General features: G+C 34.3%; 1 protein-coding gene across 1 annotated transcript in view; it reads left to right on the top strand.

Annotated features, from left to right (window-relative positions):
* Positions 1-23,787, top strand: part of LOC149795759 (protein O-GlcNAcase-like) — a 59,445-nt gene that overhangs the window by 19,432 nt on the left and 16,226 nt on the right. Inside the window, exons 5-11 of the mRNA XM_089965665.1 lie at positions 462-630; positions 8,493-8,591; positions 8,978-9,262; positions 12,732-13,477; positions 17,856-18,030; positions 20,176-20,229; positions 23,465-23,550. Of these exons, the coding sequence (XP_089821791.1) occupies positions 462-630; positions 8,493-8,591; positions 8,978-9,262; positions 12,732-13,477; positions 17,856-18,030; positions 20,176-20,229; positions 23,465-23,550 (1,614 nt within the window). The remainder of the gene's footprint in view (positions 1-461; positions 631-8,492; positions 8,592-8,977; positions 9,263-12,731; positions 13,478-17,855; positions 18,031-20,175; positions 20,230-23,464; positions 23,551-23,787) is intronic.

Genomic DNA, 23,787 nt, shown 5'->3' with positions numbered 1-23,787 from the left:
GGGGCATTTTTTGTGACCAAGGTTGTTGTTGTGGGGTTTAACGCCATTTTTCAGCACACGATAGGCTATGCATGGCGGCCAGTATTAAAGGACTTACTGCCAGTAAATAAATGTTGGACCAGAGAAAATCGTTTAAATCTGCATATATAGCTCAAAATTGTATGGAATGAATGGACAACAAAGTTTTAGACATATTTTAGGGAGGCAGAGGGTTGATTTCCGAAAGTGCAGAATAGGGGTCAAAGAAAAGCACAGACCAGAGGCTTGAATATTTGGTGGGTAGGGTGGTGGTATCCCTGTTCTTTATAGTTGAGCATTTGTGTATTCCTTGTAGTGCATTATGCATGGAGTTTGTGTCTTGCCATTGCCATGTAATCATCTGGTGTTAGAGTGTGTTCTATAGAATATTGTAAGATGATGGAATAAAGTTGAAGTCGTTATTATGTTGCTTTATGTTACAGGTTGCTACTTTTGGTTGTAATGCCTTTGCGTTGTTGTTTGACGACATTGATCCTGAACTGAGTGAAATAGATAAAAGTGCTTTCCAGTCATCCGCCCATGCCCAAGCATCCATCACCAATGAAGTCTTCGAGCATCTGGGCCAGCCAGAATTTTTCTTCTGTCCTACAGGTATGTAACTTGTATGCATCTTACGAAATGCAGGATGAGGAGCTTGCTGGATTCCTTCTGCATAACCAAGTCAACCTGGGGGTAGGGGTGGGGATGAGGGATAACTTTAATTATCAAGAAGAGGGTGGAAATGATGGTATTGGTACATGTAAAATTAAATTGAGCTGATTTCAGATTTATTATTATGTAAAATCATATTGACATGGGATTTTTACCGCAAGACTTCTTGGTCGCCACTATATCCATCTTATAATTCTTGTTATTGCTTCTTCTATTAAAAAAATGGTTATACAGTCAAACCCACTTATCTCAACCTCAGTTATCTCGACAACCCGCTTATGTCGAGCGTTTTGGTCCGGTCCCGAAAAAATTCTTCTTTGTTATGCTATTTTTTACCCGCTTATCTCGACCTCTGTTAAGTCGATAACCCGGTTATGTCGGGCATAAGTTTCGGTCCGAAGTAACATGTGGACCCGCTTAATTCGACGCCTATGGAGTCCGCAATCTCATCAGCCATCGCTTCAAGACCTATTTCTGATTGAGGCTCTTTAATTTCTTGTGCAATTAAACACTGCTGGTGAAATTCTTCATCAGAAATTTCCGGAAAAATACAATGGAACCAGCAGTTTTGAATGGTTTTCGGCGATACACTGTTCCAAGCTGCACGGGCATACATGATGGCATCTAGCAGAGTTGGTTTATAGGATCGCTTTTCCTCAACTGCAAGCAAATAATTGCAAACTAAAGCTTTCCGATAATGGATTTTAAAAGCCTGAATTATTCCTTGGTCGAGTGGCTGAAGCTTACTGGTAGCATTGGGAAGAAGAAAATACACTGTGATTGCTTGTAACCCTTCTACACGTGGGTGAGCACGGCAGTTGTCTATTATCAATGTGATCTTTCGTTTTTCAAACTGTAAGTGGCGATCTAACTTGCGTAACCAGCTGGTAAAGATATCACCTGTCATCCAGCTATTTGACTGGCTTTTATAGTCAACGGGGAGAGAAGACCTATCAAAAACATTTATTGATCTTTATCTGCGAGATACTGTCATATATTAACCTGGATATAATACAATCTTGGTTATTTTGCACCTAACACCGCGTTATGCGTGAATGGCGGGTGCCTGAAAGCAATCGGTGGATGTTTCTCTCTCACTCTCTCGTTTGTGATTTTCTTTGATCCATTTTTCAATCTGATAACATATTCAAACCTCTGAGTACAACCAAACATGATTTGTTTTTCAATATTCACATCAATTATAAAAATGCGTCGTGAGTTATCTGACATAAGTGATGCACACTACAGTAATGGATGCATACGCTACATGTGATATAAGGAGTTCATAGATATATTTTTTCTTTAATAAATTACTTATGATGATAAAAAAGGAATAAATGATAACAACACCAGGTTAGTTCATTTCATTTTATTATCAATTAAGCGTTTTGTTTATTTTATTGTAACATGCAGTGGGAGGGGATTCCAGTAAACACCAGCAAGAGACAGGAGTAATGCTCAAGGACATTTTTAAAATTACCGGTTTTTATGAACCCGGATATCTCGGGACCCGGTTATGTCGACGATTTTTTTACACCCCCGATGTAATCGAGATAACCGGGTTTGACTGTATCGACATAGGGCTTTCACTAAAACAAATTTTGATGCCCTAAATAAAAATAATCCTGATCTGACATCCAGCCATCTTTAACTCTTGTTATCACTATTCCCTCTGAACGTAAAAACATAGACATGGGTTTCGATAGAAAATGGTGCCCCTCAGGTATCCAGTATGGATGACGCAATGGCCATTTTGAAAATCCTGTTATTACTACTTTTTCTGCATGGATGGTCATGTTGAGATGTTTTTTTCACTGATGTCCAGTATGGTTACCATGGCATCCATCTTAAAAGTCATCACTACTCCTCTTGAATGGATTGTAATACCAGCATGGGGTTCTCACCAAAAGACTTCTTATTATTTATAGTTGGTCCTCAATGAAAATGGTGCTGCTCTGATATGACCACCATATAGCAACCCGAGACAGTGCCTATTCCGTATCAGTAAACCTGGTGAAAATCTTTTTCTTGTACTGTGTGCACTAAATTTGTATTAAAATCAATACTGATAAAAACATTTTTTATGAAATAAACTTTATTTAAAAGGGCTTTAAATTATATAATGCATATAAATTTCATTAATATGTATGTTTTATTTTATAACCATATGGTCATGTAATTATCAATCAGTTATCAAAATTGATGGCTCTCAGTTAATTGCTTTTTAATATGTGTGCTAATTGACACCATTGTTTGTTATGCAAATGTGGGTCACTAGAGCCTCATGAATGTTGATGAGGTATTTTTCAGTTGAACGGGGAAATGAATGACGTCTTTGATGGTGTTTTGAAAATCTGCACATGATGACCCTGTGCTGAGAAAATAGTCCCTAAAGTCTTGCTAATTGTTTTCAACTCATCAAACATATTTCAATATATTGTTACAAAATACATCTTCTAGTCTTTCTTTCGATACCAAATTTGTTTCTCAAAACAAATATTTAAGTACCCACATTTAATTTTGAAAGTATGCCTTTCACCAAGTTGACATCATAAGACATGCAGGCAAAGTCACCATATTTGTTTCGTGATAAACATAACTTTGATGTGAAAAATCGGTGATAACAAGGCAAATGCTGTGATATATGTATACTGTTAGAATGTTTTGTGTTGGTAAGTAATTATTTTGTATATTTATTTATTTATTAAATATTTTGTGAAATATAGCATTAGTTTTATCATAAATAATCGTCCTCATGTTGACATGTATGTAGATTTGACAGATTTACTCTCAAATTATTTTAGTTTACTTTTCTTCATCTAAATACCAATTAATGCCAAATTATTGTATGCAAATGATGTTAAAACATGTTAATATTAGAATGAAATCTATGTAAACGAAATTCAACCAATAACTCGCAAAGATTGATGGTACGAATAGAGTATAAAAACGTGATTTACCATTCGACGTTTAGTACCATGATAAATTACTGCTCAGCAATTTTAGATGATGAAATATGTTTTTTATTTAATTGTACCTAAAACACTTTTTTTTGTTCATTTTTAGTATAGAAATATGAGTATGGATTTTCCTGGTCCTTACTGCCAAAAGGCAGGAATAAGTGTTGATACAGTATCTTTCAGATCTTGTAAAAAAAAGCAGACATACTGTCAGATGGAATTGGGATTGAAATTTTCAACTTTTGTAAGAAAAATAATCAAACATTTGCTGAATTTTGCGACACGCTATCATTAATGATGGGTGTCAGTCAATTAACCAATCTACTCTTTCCAACAGAGTTAATAGTGTACTTGACCAGAAGAAAAAAACTTGAGTAAAAAAAATGCCAGGTTTAAAAAAACATTAATGAACTTCTAGGGAAGGAATTCAAGAAAACAGTGCCAATGAAAAATTCATATGTGACAGAAAACAGATGCTGCATTGAGGAAGAGTCAAGACACAGCATGTCAAATCAGTGAAGTTCATTTGCCATGTATTACAGCTCTAAAAATGTTGGCATGCAAAATGAAAATGAAACAGAAAATGACATCACAAAACAGTGGAACATGAAAAAGTATTTGTGCAACAAATAATTAAGAAAACTGCATGTATTAAAAAACCAGGAAGTTCAGTACACACAAAAACTAGACTCAGTAGTTAATAATTGAATCGGTCACTCATCTGTAAAAAAAAAAGTAAAAAAAAGAGATTACACATCAAAAATCAATATTCATTGTTTTCGTTAACTTCAGCGACTTAACAAAAATACAACATCAAAGCTTCACAAAGTGGAAGGTGAATGTCACAAACATATTGAGGAAATAGAATTGTTAAGAAAAGACCTTGAGCATCCTCAAGAGCAGCATCAACCATTCACCAAAAAAAATGGAAAATGAAAATTCTCCAAAAGTAACTGCTCAAAAATCAAACAGTAAGCTCAGAAGCAAAGTGAAATTTTCAACTTGAAACAGTCTATATCTGAAATGAAATATGATATTGCAATGAAAAATGTGACATAAAAAAGAGACAAATTTGAAACTAGCTACATTGACTGATAAGTTGTCAGAAAAAGACCTAATGGTGAGTGAGTTACAGGATAAAATTGAAGACTGAAGTGAAAGAAAGTCAAATCAAAACAAAACATACAGATGGAACTTACAGTGATAAACTAAGGTTGTGTGTGATCCAGCTGGCAGGTCTGGAAGTTGCCACAGAGAAAGTAACACCTGTCACTGAAGTTGTATCAGAAATACTTTTTGAAAAAAGTGGTGCAAACAATAATAGATGAAGGACATTTCATTGTGAAGGAATACATTGCTGAAAATTAGACAGTTGGGTCTTAATCGGGAGGGGACTACCAGGTATAAACAGAAAATAATTGACACAGAAGTAACACTAGACAACGGTGAGATTGCCTGTCTGGGATTCACCCATGTTTCGAGAGGAACAGCCAAAATCATCACAGATGTTAACAAAAACTCACCTAATCGAAATAGCCGACATAAGCAAAGTATTCAGAAAACAACCTACTGTGGATTTTATTGTCATTTCCCTTGCTAAGCTTGCATTCACAATGAGTGATCATGCTAGTAATGAGAAGATGGCTGTTTTATATGAGTGGAGGGATGACATGTTAAAAAGTTGTGAGAATGACATTGACGAACAGTCTGTTTAAAACTTACATTGTATGGCCCATGTATTGTTGGGTTTTCATAGATATATATGTAATGACATTAAAGTACTGAAGAAATCTTTGGTAGACCAGTATGGCTTTTTAGGATGAGTTGTCCAGACAACATGATGAACTCTGTGAAAGTGAAATAGATGAACTGGGTACATTTGTGTCAACAGTTGCCTGTTCTAGACCAGCTTAAGGAAAATGATTATGTTATCGTAACATACCAGGATGCTTGGTACCCTGGATGTGTTCATGAAATTAAAAGTGACAATAATAATAATTTGATAGTTAAATTCATGGCACCATGTAGGAAATCAAGAGTTTTTATATGGCCCAGCAGAGACGATGTTCTGGAAGTTAAGCCTGAATTTGTCATAGCGACTGGAATGCTTCCAGAATGTCTAAATTATGGCCGTCATTAAGCATTCTCACAGCATAGGAAATTTGATGAACTGTTAACAATGTATGCCAATGTTTTCTTCTGAATTAAATGACTTGTTAAGAAATATGTTGTCCAGTATGTGAATTGTCTGGTAGAAGAAAAATAAAGATTTTAACCCCTTATTTTCTTTCCTACTCTGAAATATAGTGGACAGAGTTGAATTTACTGTAGATATTTGAATTCTACAGGAAAAATGCAATAAGACTGCCAAGTTCCATGGAGATATCTTTTTTTAGATCCAAAGTTATCATGGAAATATATTTTTTTTTAAACCTGTAAGGCCTGCATTTTCAATGAATTAAATATACATTTAAATATGGAACAAATTCACTGAAAAGATTATTTTTGCTAAGATTCAAATAGTCATAACTTATGAACTAATCAACATATTTCAAAAATTGAAACTGTTGTGAAAAGGTCTGAATGAGCCTTAAGAATCAATCATTAAAATGCAAATATGAAGACTAATTTTGACTGGGGTTGCTACACAATAGCAGTCATCATGAAAATGTTGTTAATGCTATTCCTAAATGAAAGTCGTATTGAAAAGGAATTTATGTTAGCATGAAAATGGTGCTTATCTGACCTACAAAATGGAATCCATCTTGAAAATCACGTTATCACTTCTTTAAAGAAATGGAAAGTTATATTGGGTTTTCAACAGAAGACTTGTTATGTGTCTAGTTTGTCCTGAATGAAAATAATTTCGATCTGACAGTGTAGCAGCCATCTTGAAATTCTTGTTCTCATTGCTTCAAGTATTGACATGGGGGTTTCACCTAAAGACTTCATATGATATCTAGCTGGTGTGAAATGAAAATGATGTAAATCTTGTATAAAATATTTCTCCCATGATGGCCATCTTTAAAATCTTCCTGAAGAGATTTGCCATATTTGCATAACAAGATTTGTATTGTTGTTTAGCAGGTCCTGAACGAATAATCTTACAGCCAATATGGCCATAGCAGCATTTAAAAATTTTGTTAGATGGTTTCAACACTTGACAGCTAAAAAGAAGAAATGGTTCTAGATTGAATTTTGTGAATTTCTTTTTGAACAGTTAGCATTGGTTTTTTTTAGTGGTATTATTACCTTATGGCCAAGCTTATGGAATGGCCCTGGATGCATTGTCTATCTGTCAGCAATTGCTTTTTTAAACTTTAAAAAAAACCCAGACTAATCCTGACCAAATTTGGCATTGGAGCATCATGGTATAAAAGTCTTCCAAATTTGCACAAACGATGCCTATGCACTATCAGTCTTGGCAATCATTACTAAAAATAGTAAATCCCCCTCCAGTCCTATAAAATACTTTATAAAAAGATGCTGAAAATTGACAGCATCATTCAGGCAGGAAGACCTTTCAGATTTATGCAAATGATGCTGATCAGCCTTCAAATATAGTCACTGTTAAAAAAATTAGAAGGCCACTGTTTCTAAAAACGAAACATGCTTTAAGCGATTTCTCCAAATATTATACAAGCTTGACATCATAGCATGAAAACTAGGAAGCTGTTTTACGGAGGATTTCTCCAGAATTGGACATAATTTGATAATGTATTCTGGCATAGAGGACTTGAAAATTTGAACAAATGATGATCTGACGTCAGATATGACTACCGTTTTGAAAATAAGAAAAACTTTTAAATAATGTTTTTCCAGTATTCTTGAATAAAATTTGACCAAACTTGACATAAAGCATCTTGGCATGAAAGCCTTTTTGGATTTATTCATAAGATCCTGGCTTGTCCATAAATAAGGCTGCAGCTTCTGAGATTAGAAAACCCATTAAAAGACATCTTTTAAAACATGGAATAAAATTTTACCATATTTGGCAAAACATTTAAGCAGGTACAACTGATACTGATCTGTCGTCAAATATTGCCACCATTTGTTAAAGCTGAACAACCTTTAAAGATTCACAAAAACTGCTTAAGTGAATTTCACCAAATTGCACAGCAGTCATCTTGCCAGATGTCTTTAATTTTTAATAAATGATGCCAAACTGTCATCAAATATAGCCACTATTGCTAAAAAAATAGAAATGTATTTAAACAACTTTTGAAAAACTGCTAAACAGAATTTTACCAAACTTCACGGTAAGACTGATGACATAAAGGGCTTTAAGATTTGAACAGATGATGCCAATCTTCATATTTATGCAACTTTATCTATAAAAATAAACTGCTAATCAGAATTTGACCAGTTATGATATGCAACATCTTGGCCATTGAATATTGGACAAATGATTTTGATGTGCCATTGGATATGGGTAAACATATAAACAGTAGAGAAACCATTGAACCATTGTTTTATAACACACACTATCAAGTGCATTAGAGGAAATTTCAACAGAAATCATCTAGCTGACTCGGATTAATTGGCCTTCTCAAGGGTGCAGTGGAGAGGCCTTCAAAAGACAAATCTCTGGCTGTCTTCTCCCAGATTTTCATTAAACCAAGAACGGGGGGAAATTCCCATCTAGTTCAAGACATTCCTTCCAAAACAGATTTCTGTTGGAGGAATGCATTCAGAATGGGTGGTCTTCATCAGTATTCAGGATGTGTACCTTCACATCCACATCTTAATTTCTCTCAGGAAATACCTCCTGTTTTGCTTTGGTAGGAAGGTCTTCTCTATTTTGCTTGATGGATCTCTAAATCCTCTTTTTTTGTTCAACAGAGTACTGCACTGCAAGAGCTATGCCAACTTTGACATCATCTGGATACCTGAACACCATTGGATCCAAACTTTTACCACCCATCAACATAATGTGGACTGGTGAGTATGGAGACCATTGGGTGATTTCAAGGAAAATGCAAGGATTTTATTTTCATTCATAACTTTTGAAGAGAAAAGATTTCTTTAATGCTTATTATAAACCCACCTTTTATGTTTTTCTACATGCAGTGGCCATACCAGTTCAATAGTTACTTTTCACTTTAAGTAGATTTAATAACTGGCTTCAATTTTATGGTCATGGTGGTTGTCATTAAAATTTTGTGTACAGATGAACTGGCAGATTAACTTGTTTTAACCCTTGATATGATAGAATTTGCAAGTTCAGTTTGGTTCATTCAGTTAAATTTCTAGTCATTCATGCAGTAAAAAGAGTCAGTAGAGTCATTGATCTTGTGATCGTAATCTCTATCTTTTTCTTAATGCAGGATCCAAGGTAATCAGCAAGCACATAGTTATCCAGGAAATTGAGGAGGTAACTGCTGTCATAAGAAGACCCCCAGTTATCTGGGACAATATCCATGCTAATGACTATGATCCTAGAAGAATTTTTTTGGGTCCATATGATGGTCGCTCCCCTGAGATAATACCATACCTACGTGGAGTCATGACAAATCCAAATTGTGAATTTGAAGCCAATTACATAGCTCTACATACAATGGGTCAGTGGAACAGGTCAAATGCGAAGGGAGTCAAGAAAGACATTATTACAGGTAATTGACAGGGGCAGGGACATGAGTTCAGTTATAAAAAACCTCAGCCCTCAGTGTTTGAATAAGGGCTGTTCCAGTAAAACATATACCCCGGGGGGAAGGCACTTTCAAATTCAACCAACCCACAACAGAAGCAATTAAAGCAATTAAAAAAAATATGATCCACCATCACATATGTTTTAATAAAAAACACTCCCCCCTACAGAAGCATATTTTTTAAACATAATTTCTGGCTGTGGGTTAGTGGGCAGTTGAAGCAATTTTAATATTGGGTTGGGGACAGAAGCGATTTAAATGACAGCTGGCTGGAGGTAATCTACTGAATTCGTATAGATCATATAATCTACTGCATATTTTTATTTGTATTCATTCATTATAATCAATCTTTTGTCCTTTTGTTTGTTTGTCAGCCATGTATGTCTCTGATACTGTGAAATCACAAATTTTCATGGTGGCTTATTATTTGTAGATGTCATTGATCAGTCCCTTAATACCTACTAATTTAAATCCAGGAGTACAGATTTTATAATAGGGATTTCTATTCTAATACAGACATCATGAATTTTGTATCCTTACTAAACTGTGTGTTTACTAAGGCGAACACTATGTTTTGCTATTTTTCTTTGTTCTCAGGCATGCTGCTTTTGATTAGAATAATATTAAATCTTGTATTGCTTTAAATGTGTGGTCAGATGCTATAATTCCTTGTTACTATTTTTTTCAATAAATGTTTTGGTAAACTTATAATACATGATTTGTCAGAAGAAAAAAAAACATTAATGTCTGTGGAAGTGATGTTGCATTATTTCTACCTACTTTTACACTGTATCATTTCTTGTAAGAACATATATTTCAGTTACCAGTGTCTTATTTTTATGCTTGTTGCAAGACTAATATAAAGTTTAAAAAAAAACAAAAGAAATATAGCAAGTCAAACATTTTTATTTCATTAATTAGGTTTTAAAACAATTGATGAAAGTCATGGTATCATTTTTCCCAGAGTACTTGTAAAATCAATGTCATTGCAGTTAACTGCATTATCAACAGCATCATCATAATCACTGATGGCCTAGCAGTAACATTCTGCACTTTCAATCCAGTTGTCACAGGTTCTGTCTCCCACTTCTGGTCTTTCATATGAGACTTATACCTATGGCCTGAGGGGCTTTCATGGCAGAGTGGTACAAGATGCTTGTCTTGTGATACAGATCTGAGTGGCTTCCATGGCCGAGTGGTACAAGATGCTTGTCATGTAATTACTTGCCTTCAGTGTGTAAATGAGAATGTTGTCAGTTACTTATGGAAGGTCAGTGGTTCTACATAATTGGTGTTTGGTGTCTCAAAAGTACTTTGATTTTCTTCAGCAGTAAAACTGGCTGCCGTAAGTAGTCTTCATCGGAAAATAGTGTAAAGGCCATAATGATCTACCAAAACCTGAGATCTCATGTCTAAATGGCTTCGGCTGGATGAGATAAACATCAAATCAACAAAGGCTTCATGTACCCAAGTGTACTGAGGTGCTTGCTTTTACATCACTTGCTCATCTCACAGAGGTTTTGTCGCAAGTCAACCAATTTGGGTTGGTGGTTTTTTGGTTTTTTTTTTTGTTGTTCTGAAAACCCCACCGGTGATTTCTCATTTTGTTAACACAACCCACAACAGATGTGATTCTCCTAACCAACCTTCCACTGTCAGAATCAGAATAGTTTGAAACACAACCTCCTACAGAAGTTTTTTTGAAGTGCCATCCCCGGGAGGGATATATGTTTTACTGGAAATAGCCCTAAGCAATTTATACTTTTATTTATTGGTTCAAGCACTTGGAATAGTTTAATCAAATCAACCTTAACGATTGCTCTTTGTTTTGTTCAAAGAGCTTGATTGATTGGATTATATTCCTTAATCAGCCAGTAGAATGGAGCTGTGGTGTTGTATGTATTTAACTAAATATATCCAATTGCTAAAATGCTCTGAAAGAGTATATTGAGATTTGATAGCGGATTATGACTAGAGATGGAAAAAATACTTGACAGCAATGATGTCTTTGATTGAGTGGGCGATTGAGAATGTTGACAGCTTGAAGGATTTAAATATAGTAGAGGCATTCAAGTTTGTTCAGCAGTACTTGGATTTTGTTGAATACCTCTGCTGTGTAAATACAAGATTTTCGGTTTGAAAATAGCATGTTTATCTATCACTCTCTACCATCTCTGTATACTGGTAGCTCAGTAGCTTTCATCCATAAATCTCTCTGTCCATATATTCATACATTCTCTCTCTTATTTTTACTTAAGTACATAAGGTTTGTGCCCATCTTGGTCATTACACTATGTATCTTGGTCATTACACTCTGTCTGCGTGTGTTTGAGTCTTGGATTCAGCCAATGTGGGTATGTGAGAAAGCTTGCCAGTATGTTCGGTCGGTGGTTCTTTCTGGGGTTTTCCCGGGTTCTTCCTCCCACCATTAATACTGTCTGCCATGTATAGCCTGTCGTGTGCTGAAAAATGGCGTTAAACCCTACAACAGCAATGTATATTGGCCTTATCACCTATTTGTAATTACAATATTGTAATCTAGGCATTCATATCAGCTACAATTAATCACAATGTATAGTTTCTTCTCTGTTCATCAGAAGTCATTTGGCCAAATAAATCGTGTAATGAGCAAATAAACCTTAGCATTTCATCAAGAAGAAACTTGGCTCAACCTTAAATCAGAAAAAGTTTAACTCATTCACAAACAATTCATTCTTACCTGAACTCTTATTCTTGGCAAATTTGCTGTTAGGAAGAAAAATGTAAATAAACAACAGACTGCATTTTGTTAAAAAAGTTTACTTTAATAAAATTTAAGTTTGAGGGCATGTCTTGATATGTAATTTTCGAATTGTTTTAAAGGTTTCCAACAACTTACGACTTGAAAAAAAAAATACTGTGTCTCAGAACATAGTGCACAAAAAAAATTACTTTAAAAATTGATGTTGTCCCAAGAAATATGGTGTCTAAATATATACTAATATATACAGTAAATATGGTAGACAAGGCCAGTCGTGCTATTTAGCCATGAGACAAATTATTTTTGACATAAATTTGATGCATAATTATAATAGAATGTTTCAATAGAATTATCTTAAATAGTGCAGACGATATTTAAGAGAAACATCTTTGCAAAAGGTTTTCTATTGACTTGATAAGGGCAAAACAAAATTAATTGTGCTAACATTGGCAGCAAAATACTGGTCAGTGATGAAGGAAGTTATATCATCATTCATGTTCAAAATCCACCTGCAGTGTATTTGTTTATAAAGATAATTTAGAATACCTGTGTTTTTTTACTCTTTTCACCTTTTGTCACCTGCACAATAGAGATGCTACCTGTCTTGTAACTTTTGATGCAATAATTGTCATTCATTTATGAAGTATTTTACAGAAATCTGACCATTAAATTACTTACTCGTTTGTTTTACAGAGAACCGCCTGAGTCCAGTAGTTTCTGATATTAAATTAGAAACTGAAACAGACACTGAAGAAGGACTTGTATCCTTGGATACACGTTACCAACCTAAGTTGGCTTTGAGAGTTGCCATTAATGACTGGTTGGAGGAATTTAAGATAGAAAGAAAGTCCCAGAAGATTGTCACTTCCAGCAAACCCTTAATTCAGGAACTTGCTCAGGTACCACTGATTCCAACCACTCCAATTGTAACCCCTCCTGTGCCAGTTCCTCCATGTTCTGATACGATTCCAACAGACGCACCTCTTACTGCCTGCACCTTGCCAATTGAGAATGTTTCCTTCCTTCAACCAGTGACCACAACATTAGTCAACAGTCTTGTTGATCCAAGTCCTTCGTCTTCTGATTCTGAATCAGAGGTATCATCAACACATGACCTGGAACCTATGGAATGTTTACCTTCTCCAGTTCCAGGTATCAACAGTGAGGATAAAGTGGAACAAAATCTTCATAAAAATCCATCATTGGACAGTCTAATGCAAGTTGAGGTGGGACTTGAAAACAGAATGGATAATGTAGAAACTACAACTTCACAGGAAAAAGAACTTGTTACAAAAGATGATCTGGAACTTTTAATAAGTTTGTTTTATTTACCTTTTGAATATGGTACACAAGCAACACAGATGTTGAATGACCTGAGCTGGCTGAGGAGCAACGCTTTTGTTGTTGCAAATAGCAATGAAAAAGGCAATGATCCAGAGGTTATTATTATTGTTATTATTATTATTATTATTATTATTATTATTATTATCATTATTATTATTGTTACAGCACTCCATTATTATACGCATTATAAGACCCTTCATTATAAAATAATCCCTTTTATAAGTTGAATATTGTTGTGGTTAGCATTTTATTAGTTCGTGGCAATGTTATATATATCTTATGTAAGATTGTATAGTCTGGCTCCAATGGACAACAAGTTAGAAGAAGGGAGTAGTATATCAAAATCAATGTCTTTTTTAAGCAGCTGGTAAGGCAGTCTCACCAGACCTGCTAACTCTTTGCCATAAGTCTTACGGAAATGGCCTTTAAAATATAGCCTTGAGGAATAAAATCACAAATTACGGAAATACAATTGTTTGTGGTAAAATCTGGATACTGGCTTGTCTGTGTTTTATTTAGATCTAGGTTTCATAATAGATTCAGTGGAATTTGTCTTGGAACCCAGACTATATTGGAGTCTTTCCGAAGCTATAAACTGAATATATTTTGTGATGCTAAGTATCTGTATGATCATGCTGTTATTTTCTAAATGGCATCCAACACATAACTTATCAGGACAAAGGGGACATTTAACCTCTTATTGATTCTTGGTTTTAAAAAAAAAGTAGGGAAGGGTGTCTATTTTGTTAAGTGGACATCATACCTTGATTTGAGTATGTCATAAGTTGGGAAAGAAAATCAATCTGTTGCTTTTTTTAAAAATGGCATCCAACAAGTGACGTGAGGATGAAAGACAATAAACCTCTTAAAAAGTTGTAATAATACAGAAGAATAAAAAGGAATATTCAGATTCTTGGGGGGAAAAAAGGTCAGGAAAGACAACTATTACAATAAGTGGACATCAGTGTTGATCTTGTGTCACATGGCTGGAAAGGTGATTACCATTGGACCCACATCAGCTGATTCTGTCAAAGTTTTCTGTTAATGTATGCAAGTGATACCTTTGGGGATACATGATGGTAAGGAATGCAGTTGAGATACATAAATCCACTAAACTCTTGTTGTTGTTGATATTATCAATGTTATTGTTATTTTTAAAAACTACATAGTTATTGGGCATGATTTATGGACTTGCATTGCTGAAAGAAAAATGTTTAGGCATGGGCCCAGGGCTGGTGACTAAAACAAATCGCAAGCCCTGATTCAAATTATACTAGTCCAGACTACAATTTCCATATGCCCAAAATTGACCTTTTTTAATATTTTAAGTCTCACAGTGTTGCAGTTCATACACTTCAAATATGAAATGAAAAACAAAATCATTATAAATTGATTGGTATGTTTATTTGGATTTCAAACAATTTCAGGTGAAGCAAAGTTTTTCTCCAGCTCCCAATGTCAGCAGTTATCTAATTGCTCTATTAGTGTCCTTCTTACTCAATGGATCAACAGTATTTAGTTCATTAGCATCTGAAGCATGTCTTGATTTATGCAGTTTACACGTTTAATTTTATTCATAGGTGCTGCTTAATATGCTTAACCAGTTTCATTGTGCTATTTTAAGCGTGAGCAAGGGACAGCTGAATTATTAAACTGTAATTTGAAACATCTTGAACAGTACAAAGGAAATTAAATAAAACCATTTTAAAATAAAAATACTTAAGTGTTTTTACAGATCATTTTTAGTAGGTCTTTCCTTTTTATCTCAGTTCTGCTAAAGGATGGCCAATTTTTAATTAAAGACTCAAAAGCCAACATGACCATGTTTGATTCCTTTATTACTTATAATCTCTAAGAAAAAAGTCCTATATTTGGCCTAAACTCCTCAGGTTATAATAAAGGTATCAGTCAACAGCTTGTGTATAAATGCTAGCCTTAATCCCATTTAGTAGCCATGCATCTTTTTTAGTGGTTGCAACAATAGCTGGAAAAGTTCCAGTTCTCAGTAGACTAGTTCTGACTCAGGTACATAACTGTCAAAAAAAGGTATTTTAGAATCATATGTCTGTTAAAGCTATGTGAGCAATAGGTACAGTAACACGTGCAATCTGTTCCATATCACATACTTCACTTTGAAATCAAAGCTTACAGCTTTTAATAAGAATAGGGACATGCATGCTGATAAATATTAATAATTTGTCTTTCAACATCTTGAAAATAAATTTCCACATTTCATCAACATGATCCAAGTTTTCTTGCACAAATGTTTTTTTCGACATGCTCAGTGGGCACCTCGCTGAGAATACTGGAGTGGTCCAATCTGAAATTATAGATGCATCAGGCTGTCAGATTACTTTAGCATACATGCCAACCATTACGCTTTTTTCCACTAAATTGCGCCTTAATCGTAAATGTATGTGGATTATGCAATTTTGGTATATCCCCCTCCCAAAAAATAATTTGTTTTCTCATTTTTATTAACATCCCATTAATCCCACAGACTGAATACAAAAGATGGCTACTTCGTAACTAAGACATAAGAGTATGCTTGTCTGTAGACTTGCATGCACTTTCCTAACAGTATTATGTTCTATTTATAGCATCTGTCCTATTTCCAAGAAACATGCTGGTTTCTATTTTCAAACTTTTGACCTCTGATTCTTTTTATTGCAGTTGTATGGCTTAGTTTGGAGAGAACAAACTGGTTTTCTAATTTTTAATCTTTGCTTGCAGATTCTTTGTTCTAATTCATATTTAGTATAGAACCAGTCTGTAGATATTGGGCACTAAAAGTCATCAGATTTATTCTAGTTGATGCGTGTGCTAGAGCAAATATGTTTTTCAAATAATTTCACATATGGATTAAATAAAGACGAAAAACCGATTCAGAGATGAATACATGAATTGCATAATACTGCGTTCCATTCTAGGGCAGATTCACACCCATTGCAGGCTGTGTGGAAAGGATTTTAATATTATTTGTGGTGGTAAATTTGATGTGGAGCAACACTTGAAAACTAAAGAAACCTTGAATTAGCTTGTCATACTAACTCCAGTACTAAGGAAACTTCTTTTTTTACAGCAAAACTCAATTGTGGACACGATTGTTATAATTGCAGAGCTGTTATTTAACGAATTCTTAATTGAACATGGACCACCCCTAGCGGTAGAAGACTCTGTTGGCCTTTTGTTCAAATGGATGTTTCCTGATTTCAAAATTGCAGAATATATGCATGTGCAAGAGCAAAATCATCTAATGTTGTTCGGTGTTTAGCTGAGATACTTCACTTAAAATTGCAGAAGCCATGAAAATTGGGTCATTTAGTATTGCCACAGATGGAAGTAGTGATTATGATGACAAAACGTTGTACTCAGTCTGTTTAAGAGACTTTGACAATGAAAAGGGCGAAGACAGAGTGCTCTTATTTCATTACCAGAATTAACAGTAGATTCCACTCTAGAAAACAAATTTGCTTTGTGTGATAATGCTTTGAATAAACATAATATAAATTGGCAGAACTTATGGGGTTTTCAGCTGATAATGTGTCAGTAATGACTGGAATTCATAAAGGAGTTGTATTCTATATTTTGAAAAATGTCTCATCAGTGTACAGCACAGGTTGTCTGTCATTTGATGCACCTTGCTGCATGAAAGGCTGCCAATAAATTAGAAGGAGAATGCCTGAAGTATCAAGTTGGCATTCTACCTGACAATGTACTTCATGCAGACAGTTGATTTTTTTTCATCTTATTTCCCAGCTAGCTAAAAGACCCAATAACTGGAAGATATAAATTTCCTCCTCTTTGTCAGGTTATGAAAGGAATATTGTTTTTTACCATTCAAATGCTCGCTGTGAGAGATTGTTCAGTTTTGTTAACAAAAATAAAACTGAATTCAGATCCAGGCTCAGTAATCTAGTACTTAGTGCTCTACTGGTGTGCAAAGTATTCATAGTCTCAGTTGGTACAAAGTGTTTTGAAATGCAACATGAGAGTCAGTTGTTTTTTTAAATCTAAAAGTGCTATGTATGAAAACTTGAAGCAGTAATTTATGTTAAAAGACCAGAGAGGGTAAAAAAAAATCATTTTGTACATATGGTCATTGAATTTGTATCATTATTTGTTGATTATTCTTTTTTCTGCTCAGATTACTCTTTTATTTTGTTGTCTATTTGTATTACACTTTTTCCTCGCCAGGGGTTGGCATGTATGCTTTAGCACTGAGTTTAGCAATGACTTTATTTTTTGTTATATAATTGTTCATAGAATGTCTAAATTTTGTTGTGCAAAGTTGAGTTATCTTGAGTAGACTTTTACTGGTATTTTTTAGTTGGAATACAAGCAAAATAATTTTTGCCACAATCTTTTCTGAAACATACATGGGCATATTTATGTTGAGCAATTTGCAGCAGAGTTTCAAACCAGATGTAGGACAGATAAGCTGACAGAGTCATAAAGGTACTTGTTTTGCAGTTGGCGGAGTGGATGGAAAAGTCTAAGAAGTTTCAAGCTAATGTTGCAAGAATCAACAAATTGTTTGATGCTCTGCACAAGATTCCCAATCAGTCAATTATGTACTACTTCTTTGTCTACTTGTGGGACCTGGTTGGTGTTCTCCAATCATGCAGTGCTTATGTCCAGTGGCTAGGTGAGTTTTTCCCAAAAGACGAACAGAGATATGTTCTTCAGAGATTTTCAAATGATGACATGTATTAGGTAATTTTATGTAGAGCAAATGTTCAGACAGTAAAGATCTAGTACCATTTCAGTCAAAATTCTGTATTTTCATACAAATTAACTTCAGAATGTAATTCATGTCAAACATTACACATCTACATAATTTTGAATTAATGGATTGGTCTATTGATCCTGTGAAATGTCTAAAATATTGCTGGCAAATGAAATACTCTAAAGGTTTTAGCTGATTTTTTTAGCTCATCTGGCTGAAAGGCCAAGTGTATTTATGATGTGGTCCATTATCCGTCATCTGTTGTCTACATATTTACCATGGCTATTTTCAGATTATTCATAAAATCTGCATGACCACTTTGCACATGATTTTCTGGCATTTATGACTTGAGTTACATAGATACCAGTCCATCATTCAATATGACTACAATTACTAAAAATAGAAAACCTTTAGTAACTTCTCAAAAATCACCCATCTGATTTGTCAAACTTTGAGTGCATCCTGGCATCATCTTTTAATTTGTTTAAATGATACTGATCAGTCATGATATACGGCTGCCATTATTAAAAATAGAAGAACCATATAATGACTTTCCAAAACAGCCATACAGAAATTTATAGCATTTGACAGAAAGCATTCTTACTTGGATTTGGTCATGTTTATAGAAACATCGAAGATCCACCTTTAAATATGGCCACTGCTACTAAAAATAGAAAAACATGTACATGATTTTATCTAACAAGCAATTCAAGTAAAACTTAACCAGTTTTTACAAAAGTCTCTCTGGCATAGAGACTTTCAAACTGCTGATTAGAGTATGACCAATTGGTATAAATCATCTATGAAAGAAATCCTGTCAGGTTTGTACAAAAATTATGTCAGTATGTGATCAAATATCTTCATACCTAATGATGAAAACCGATATGTGGAAGTGACATTTTTAAAAAAAAACAACTCCATCAACTTAAACCATCACTGACAGAAAGCATCCTGACATGATAGCCTTTCAGTTTTTGTACAAATGATGCTGTCCACAGTTGAATGGGGTATGGCACTTGAGATGTCATCTGTCGCCCATTTAGCTTTTTCATTTATAACTTTTCAAGAGCTGTTTGATTAATTTGCATGCGATTTTCAGGGAGCATTCTGATATCAAGGCCTTTGAGATTTATTCAGTGGTTGCTGACACATCTAATAGGGCCACTGTTACAAAACGTAGAAAAGCTTTCAGCAGCTTTTTGAAAACCATTGAACAGAATTGGACAAAATTTGACTGAAAGAATTTTGGCATGATTTGATTTTGATCTGCCATCAAATGTGGCTGCTGGTACTAAAAAAATAACCTTTAAAAAGATTACTGCTTTTTTAAAATAATTTTACCCTATCTGCAAATTCATTCAGATATTAAGAGCATTCATTTTGTACAAATGACATCAAATATAGTTCCATTACTAAAATTTAAAATTTCTTTAAATGACATTAAACAGTTGGTTAGAAAAGATGGAATTTGAAAGAAAGCATGAGTCTGCTGTCAAATACAGTTGCTCTTACTAAAACAAGAAAAACCTTTAATGACCTAATGAAAGTTGCACAAAAGAATTTGACCAGATGTAACTGAAAGTGTCGTAGCTGAAGGCCTTAAAATTGATACCGACAATGCTAATAGACTATCAGATATGGTCACCATTACAAAATAAATAGAGAGCCAATTATGTCACTTAATCACTTTAAAAAAACCTGCTGAATAGATTGTAAACTAAGTTTGATAGAATGTTTCTTGGCAGTAGAGGGCTTTTAATATTGGACAAATGATGCTATTGTGCCTTCAGGTGGAGATGAAGTTATGAACTCTAGAGAAACTTTTAGCATTTGTTTCCATAACATATACAATCAACGGCATTGGCAGAAATTTATGTAGAATGCATTTTAGTGACTAGTTTGTTTTGACTATTTGGTAAATGTCAGCAAGGTGAGCATTTTGGGTCTTGTTTAATACTTTATTATTTATAGAAAACTGGTACATGGAACATGACGACTGTATTTGTTGGTAATTTGTAGATGACTTTGTCCAGGTAATTATATACATTTGTCATCTCTTTTTAGGTCTTGGCCATGTCCCTTATGTATCAGTATGCCCAATTCCAGGACCAGCATCATGTATGTATTTCTTTGGATTATTATTAATTTTTTTTAACCTTAGTCATGCTCACATCCATTTGTCTTTGATGTACAATCATGTTTATGCTTATATGCACTAATTTTCATTCAGTTCCTTTGCTAAAGTTTCATAAAAAAGTTCATTATAGCTTACTGCCATTGTTCTTTGCTTTTGGTTTTGTCTCTAGAATTTATTCTTTGAAAAAGGAGAACAAACATGTTCTGCAAACAAGTTTTGAGTTTTGATTATTTAAATCCAGAAACTGATTATTGTAATGGAGGCATGCAATCACATCCAGTTTGCTCACTTTGTGGCCCCCCCCACCCCCATGTTCAGGATAAAGTTTGTTAGTATCCTGTTCATCCTTATCATTGGCAAAATCATACTTAATGCAAATTTGGATAGACCTTTGTGATTAAATGGACAATTTTGGTGGCACAGAAGATGATGGCAGTGAGCCCATGATGTCCAGACGAATACAAATGTGGAAAATGGCATAATGGTACTACATTTCCAGCTGTTGTCATTGAACTTGAGATGTCTACATTACTTTAAACTGTTTTTGGTGAGCCTGCCTTGGTTTAAGTTCGACATAGTGATCACTTTGGTGACTATATGTCTGTCCCTAAATTAAGCTATGTGTTCAGGATTTTTACGTTGCTTAAAAACAATGAAGGAAGGCTCACCAAAAAGGGATCTCTTGTTGGACACCTAAAGTTTTCATAGTGGATAAATTGCCTTTCCAGGTGTTTTTGTTTTCATTCAAGTCAGTCAGGTTCAGGGAAAGAGCCACTCAAATGTGTAATGGTTGAAGGAAAAATAGACTTCATCACAAAAACTGTTTTATTAGAGTTTTTAATTTTCACATTAAACAATTAGAATTTCCTGATTGGCTATGGCATCTTAAAACTGTTAGAAATGAAGTCTTCTTTCTGTGTTGGCATTGAGATTTTTTTTGTATGTAATGTTAAGATAAATGACAGAAGTGGAATTACTTTCTCTGGCACTGATACTTGTGAAAACATCTGAAAACTGGAAAGGCATTGACTTCCAAGTTAGAGAAAGTTTGATTGTCTCAGATCACGTTGCAAGTTAATAAAGACAAGTTAACCCTCCGTTTAATTATTTGATTTATTCAAATTTATTGGCTTTCTAGTCTAAGGTCTCCACTTTTGGCCAGTTCATGAGATTTTAATTTTTCTTAATGATCAAGCCTAGAGGAACTGAATGGCAATGGATGCAGGAAATCAGTCTGGCATCTCTGTGCAGTCTATCTTAATTTTTTTCTCTCTTTTAGCTTCACTGAAAATTTACCAGTTCAGTCTTAAGCTGGTCAGCCAATCTGACAGATGTATTATTGATAGAAGAAGCGCTTCATAAGTTTAAAATGATTTTTTCAAATGTAAAACTGCAGTTTGTGTGAAAAATTTGTTTAAAGAAAATAAATATGTCAGGGCTTGAATTTAATACATTCTTTTGGAAGCAGGATATCTTTCTCGGGTATTTCATTGACAAAGAGGGAAAGATATGTCTGATACTGGGTCAAATCTGTATATTCAGGTGTTTTTTTTGTAGGATGGTTGGATCACACATATTTGTTTAGTCATATGATATCTTTAAAAATGAAATGTCAGTCCCTAATAAACTTCTGAGGCTGATTGTTCATGAATCTTTTATGATTTATAAATACAAAGTTGGATGTATGTTTAAATCAGATGCGAGTTATTACTCTGCACTTATTTCAGATGATTGTGGCAGATGACATATTTTTATAATTTGTATCTTGTCTCAAAAATTAATGTCCCTATTATACTCATGAGGCTTATTGTTCTTGAATCTTGTATGATTAAAAAAGAGCCCACTTGGATGTGTGTATAAATCAGTCTTCATTTCTCGCTTTGGAAGTGGTTTTTCTGTTCTTTATAGGTAGGTGAATCAGATATTTCTGTTGCATATTATCCTGTCTAAACAGAATGAAATGGCTCCCCAGAGATACTGTTGAGGCAGATGGGGTTTAAGAAACTTGTATGATCAAAAATATACATACTTTGGCATGTGCATAAAACAGGCTGAAATTATAAACAATAAAATCAATTCAGCAGGTCATGTACTTTTGTTTTGTTATATTCAAAATGATAAAAAAATTGCAACTGACACATTAAAAGTATCCATCTCAAAGTAACTAGTTTAAAAACTAAATTGACTATATCAGTTGCTTTTGATGGTTAATTTTTTTTCTTATGAATAAGGCAAGTAGTTAAAAAAAGTTAAATTCTAGCCCTGTATAATGTTTTGGAGACTGTCTTCAGCAAAAGAGGATTGTTCCAAAGTTATCTTTCCTTATAGGAATAGGTGATGGTCAGTCTTTCCATAGTATTTTCATTTTTTGCCTACATGGGGAAATCTCTAAGAGCCTTTGTCTGGGACAACTCTAAATTTAAGATGATTGATTACTCATTATCATAGACAGAATCATGACAAAGGAAACAGAAAGGAGAGTTTTGGATAAATGTGTCTAAGGCTGCAATGTTTACATGTGTTAACAGCTTTAGTTTACTGTCTGCAAACATTTATAAAATTGGTTACTGTGTAAATAAACATGTACATGGTACATATGGTGTTTGCAAATGTGTATATCTAGGCATTGCTGCTTGTTGCATTATTGATTTTGCATCATGTAAATGTATATTTAAAAGTGTAAAATTGATGATCATAAGGGTGTTTTACCTGAATTGTCATATTTACCTGTGGCATCTTATAAGCTTTATCATCTCAATAGCAGTGAAAAATGTGCTGCAAAAGGAACAGTTGCAAGTTAAGCAAGACATAGCATGCAAATTGTGGGAAAGGTTAAGTTTAGAGTCAGTATGGATGAATCATTTCAATTACTGTTTACCATGTACACATTTAGGAATTCTGGTAAACATTGTAGCCTTGAATGTGCCTTGATTAAAGTCAGAAGAGTAGTAGTTTGCATACAGGTTTACACAATTTACCGAAAGCCACTTGTTGAATATATTTCAAGTTCTTCTGTAATTATATGGAAACTATCAGTCATTACATAAATATAATTATATTGTAAGGTACAAATTACCACAGTTAAAGACAGTCGAGATAAATTTTGCAATATTCTGTAAGAAAAACTAAAACTGTAAATGTAGAAACTTTGTAGTTCATGTTTTTCTTAAAATCGTCTAATCAGCTCTCTCCTTTTTTCTTTTGCTAACATAACAGGGTCATGTAAAGAATACCGAGATGCGTTTTCTGGAGGTCAGCTTGAGCCTTGGTGCTTCCGTGGTGGTATTCAGGGAGAATTCCAAGTATGTATAGCAGGACGTTGTGCTGCGCTGCACTACATCAACACTCCTGAGAATTGATAACCTGTTTCCTTGCTGTAGAAGTGTAGAAGACTGAAGTTCATGTCACTCATCATGTGTATCTCTTTATATCTGCCTGATGATAATTTTGATTATAATCAAAGGGCCTAAATATTGAAATGCTCTGTACCTTTTCAGTGTTTGAACTCCTTATCTCAAGTGTAGTTAATTTCCAGGTCT

This window comes from Sinohyriopsis cumingii, chromosome 7 (genome assembly GCF_028554795.1).
Source record: "Sinohyriopsis cumingii isolate HCF-2022 chromosome 7, ASM2855479v2, whole genome shotgun sequence".
In the NCBI taxonomy this organism is placed as follows: domain Eukaryota; kingdom Metazoa; phylum Mollusca; class Bivalvia; order Unionida; family Unionidae; genus Sinohyriopsis; species Sinohyriopsis cumingii.
The sequence above is the reverse complement of the archived record's forward strand: the minus strand, read 5'-3'. Positions and strand labels throughout refer to the sequence as shown.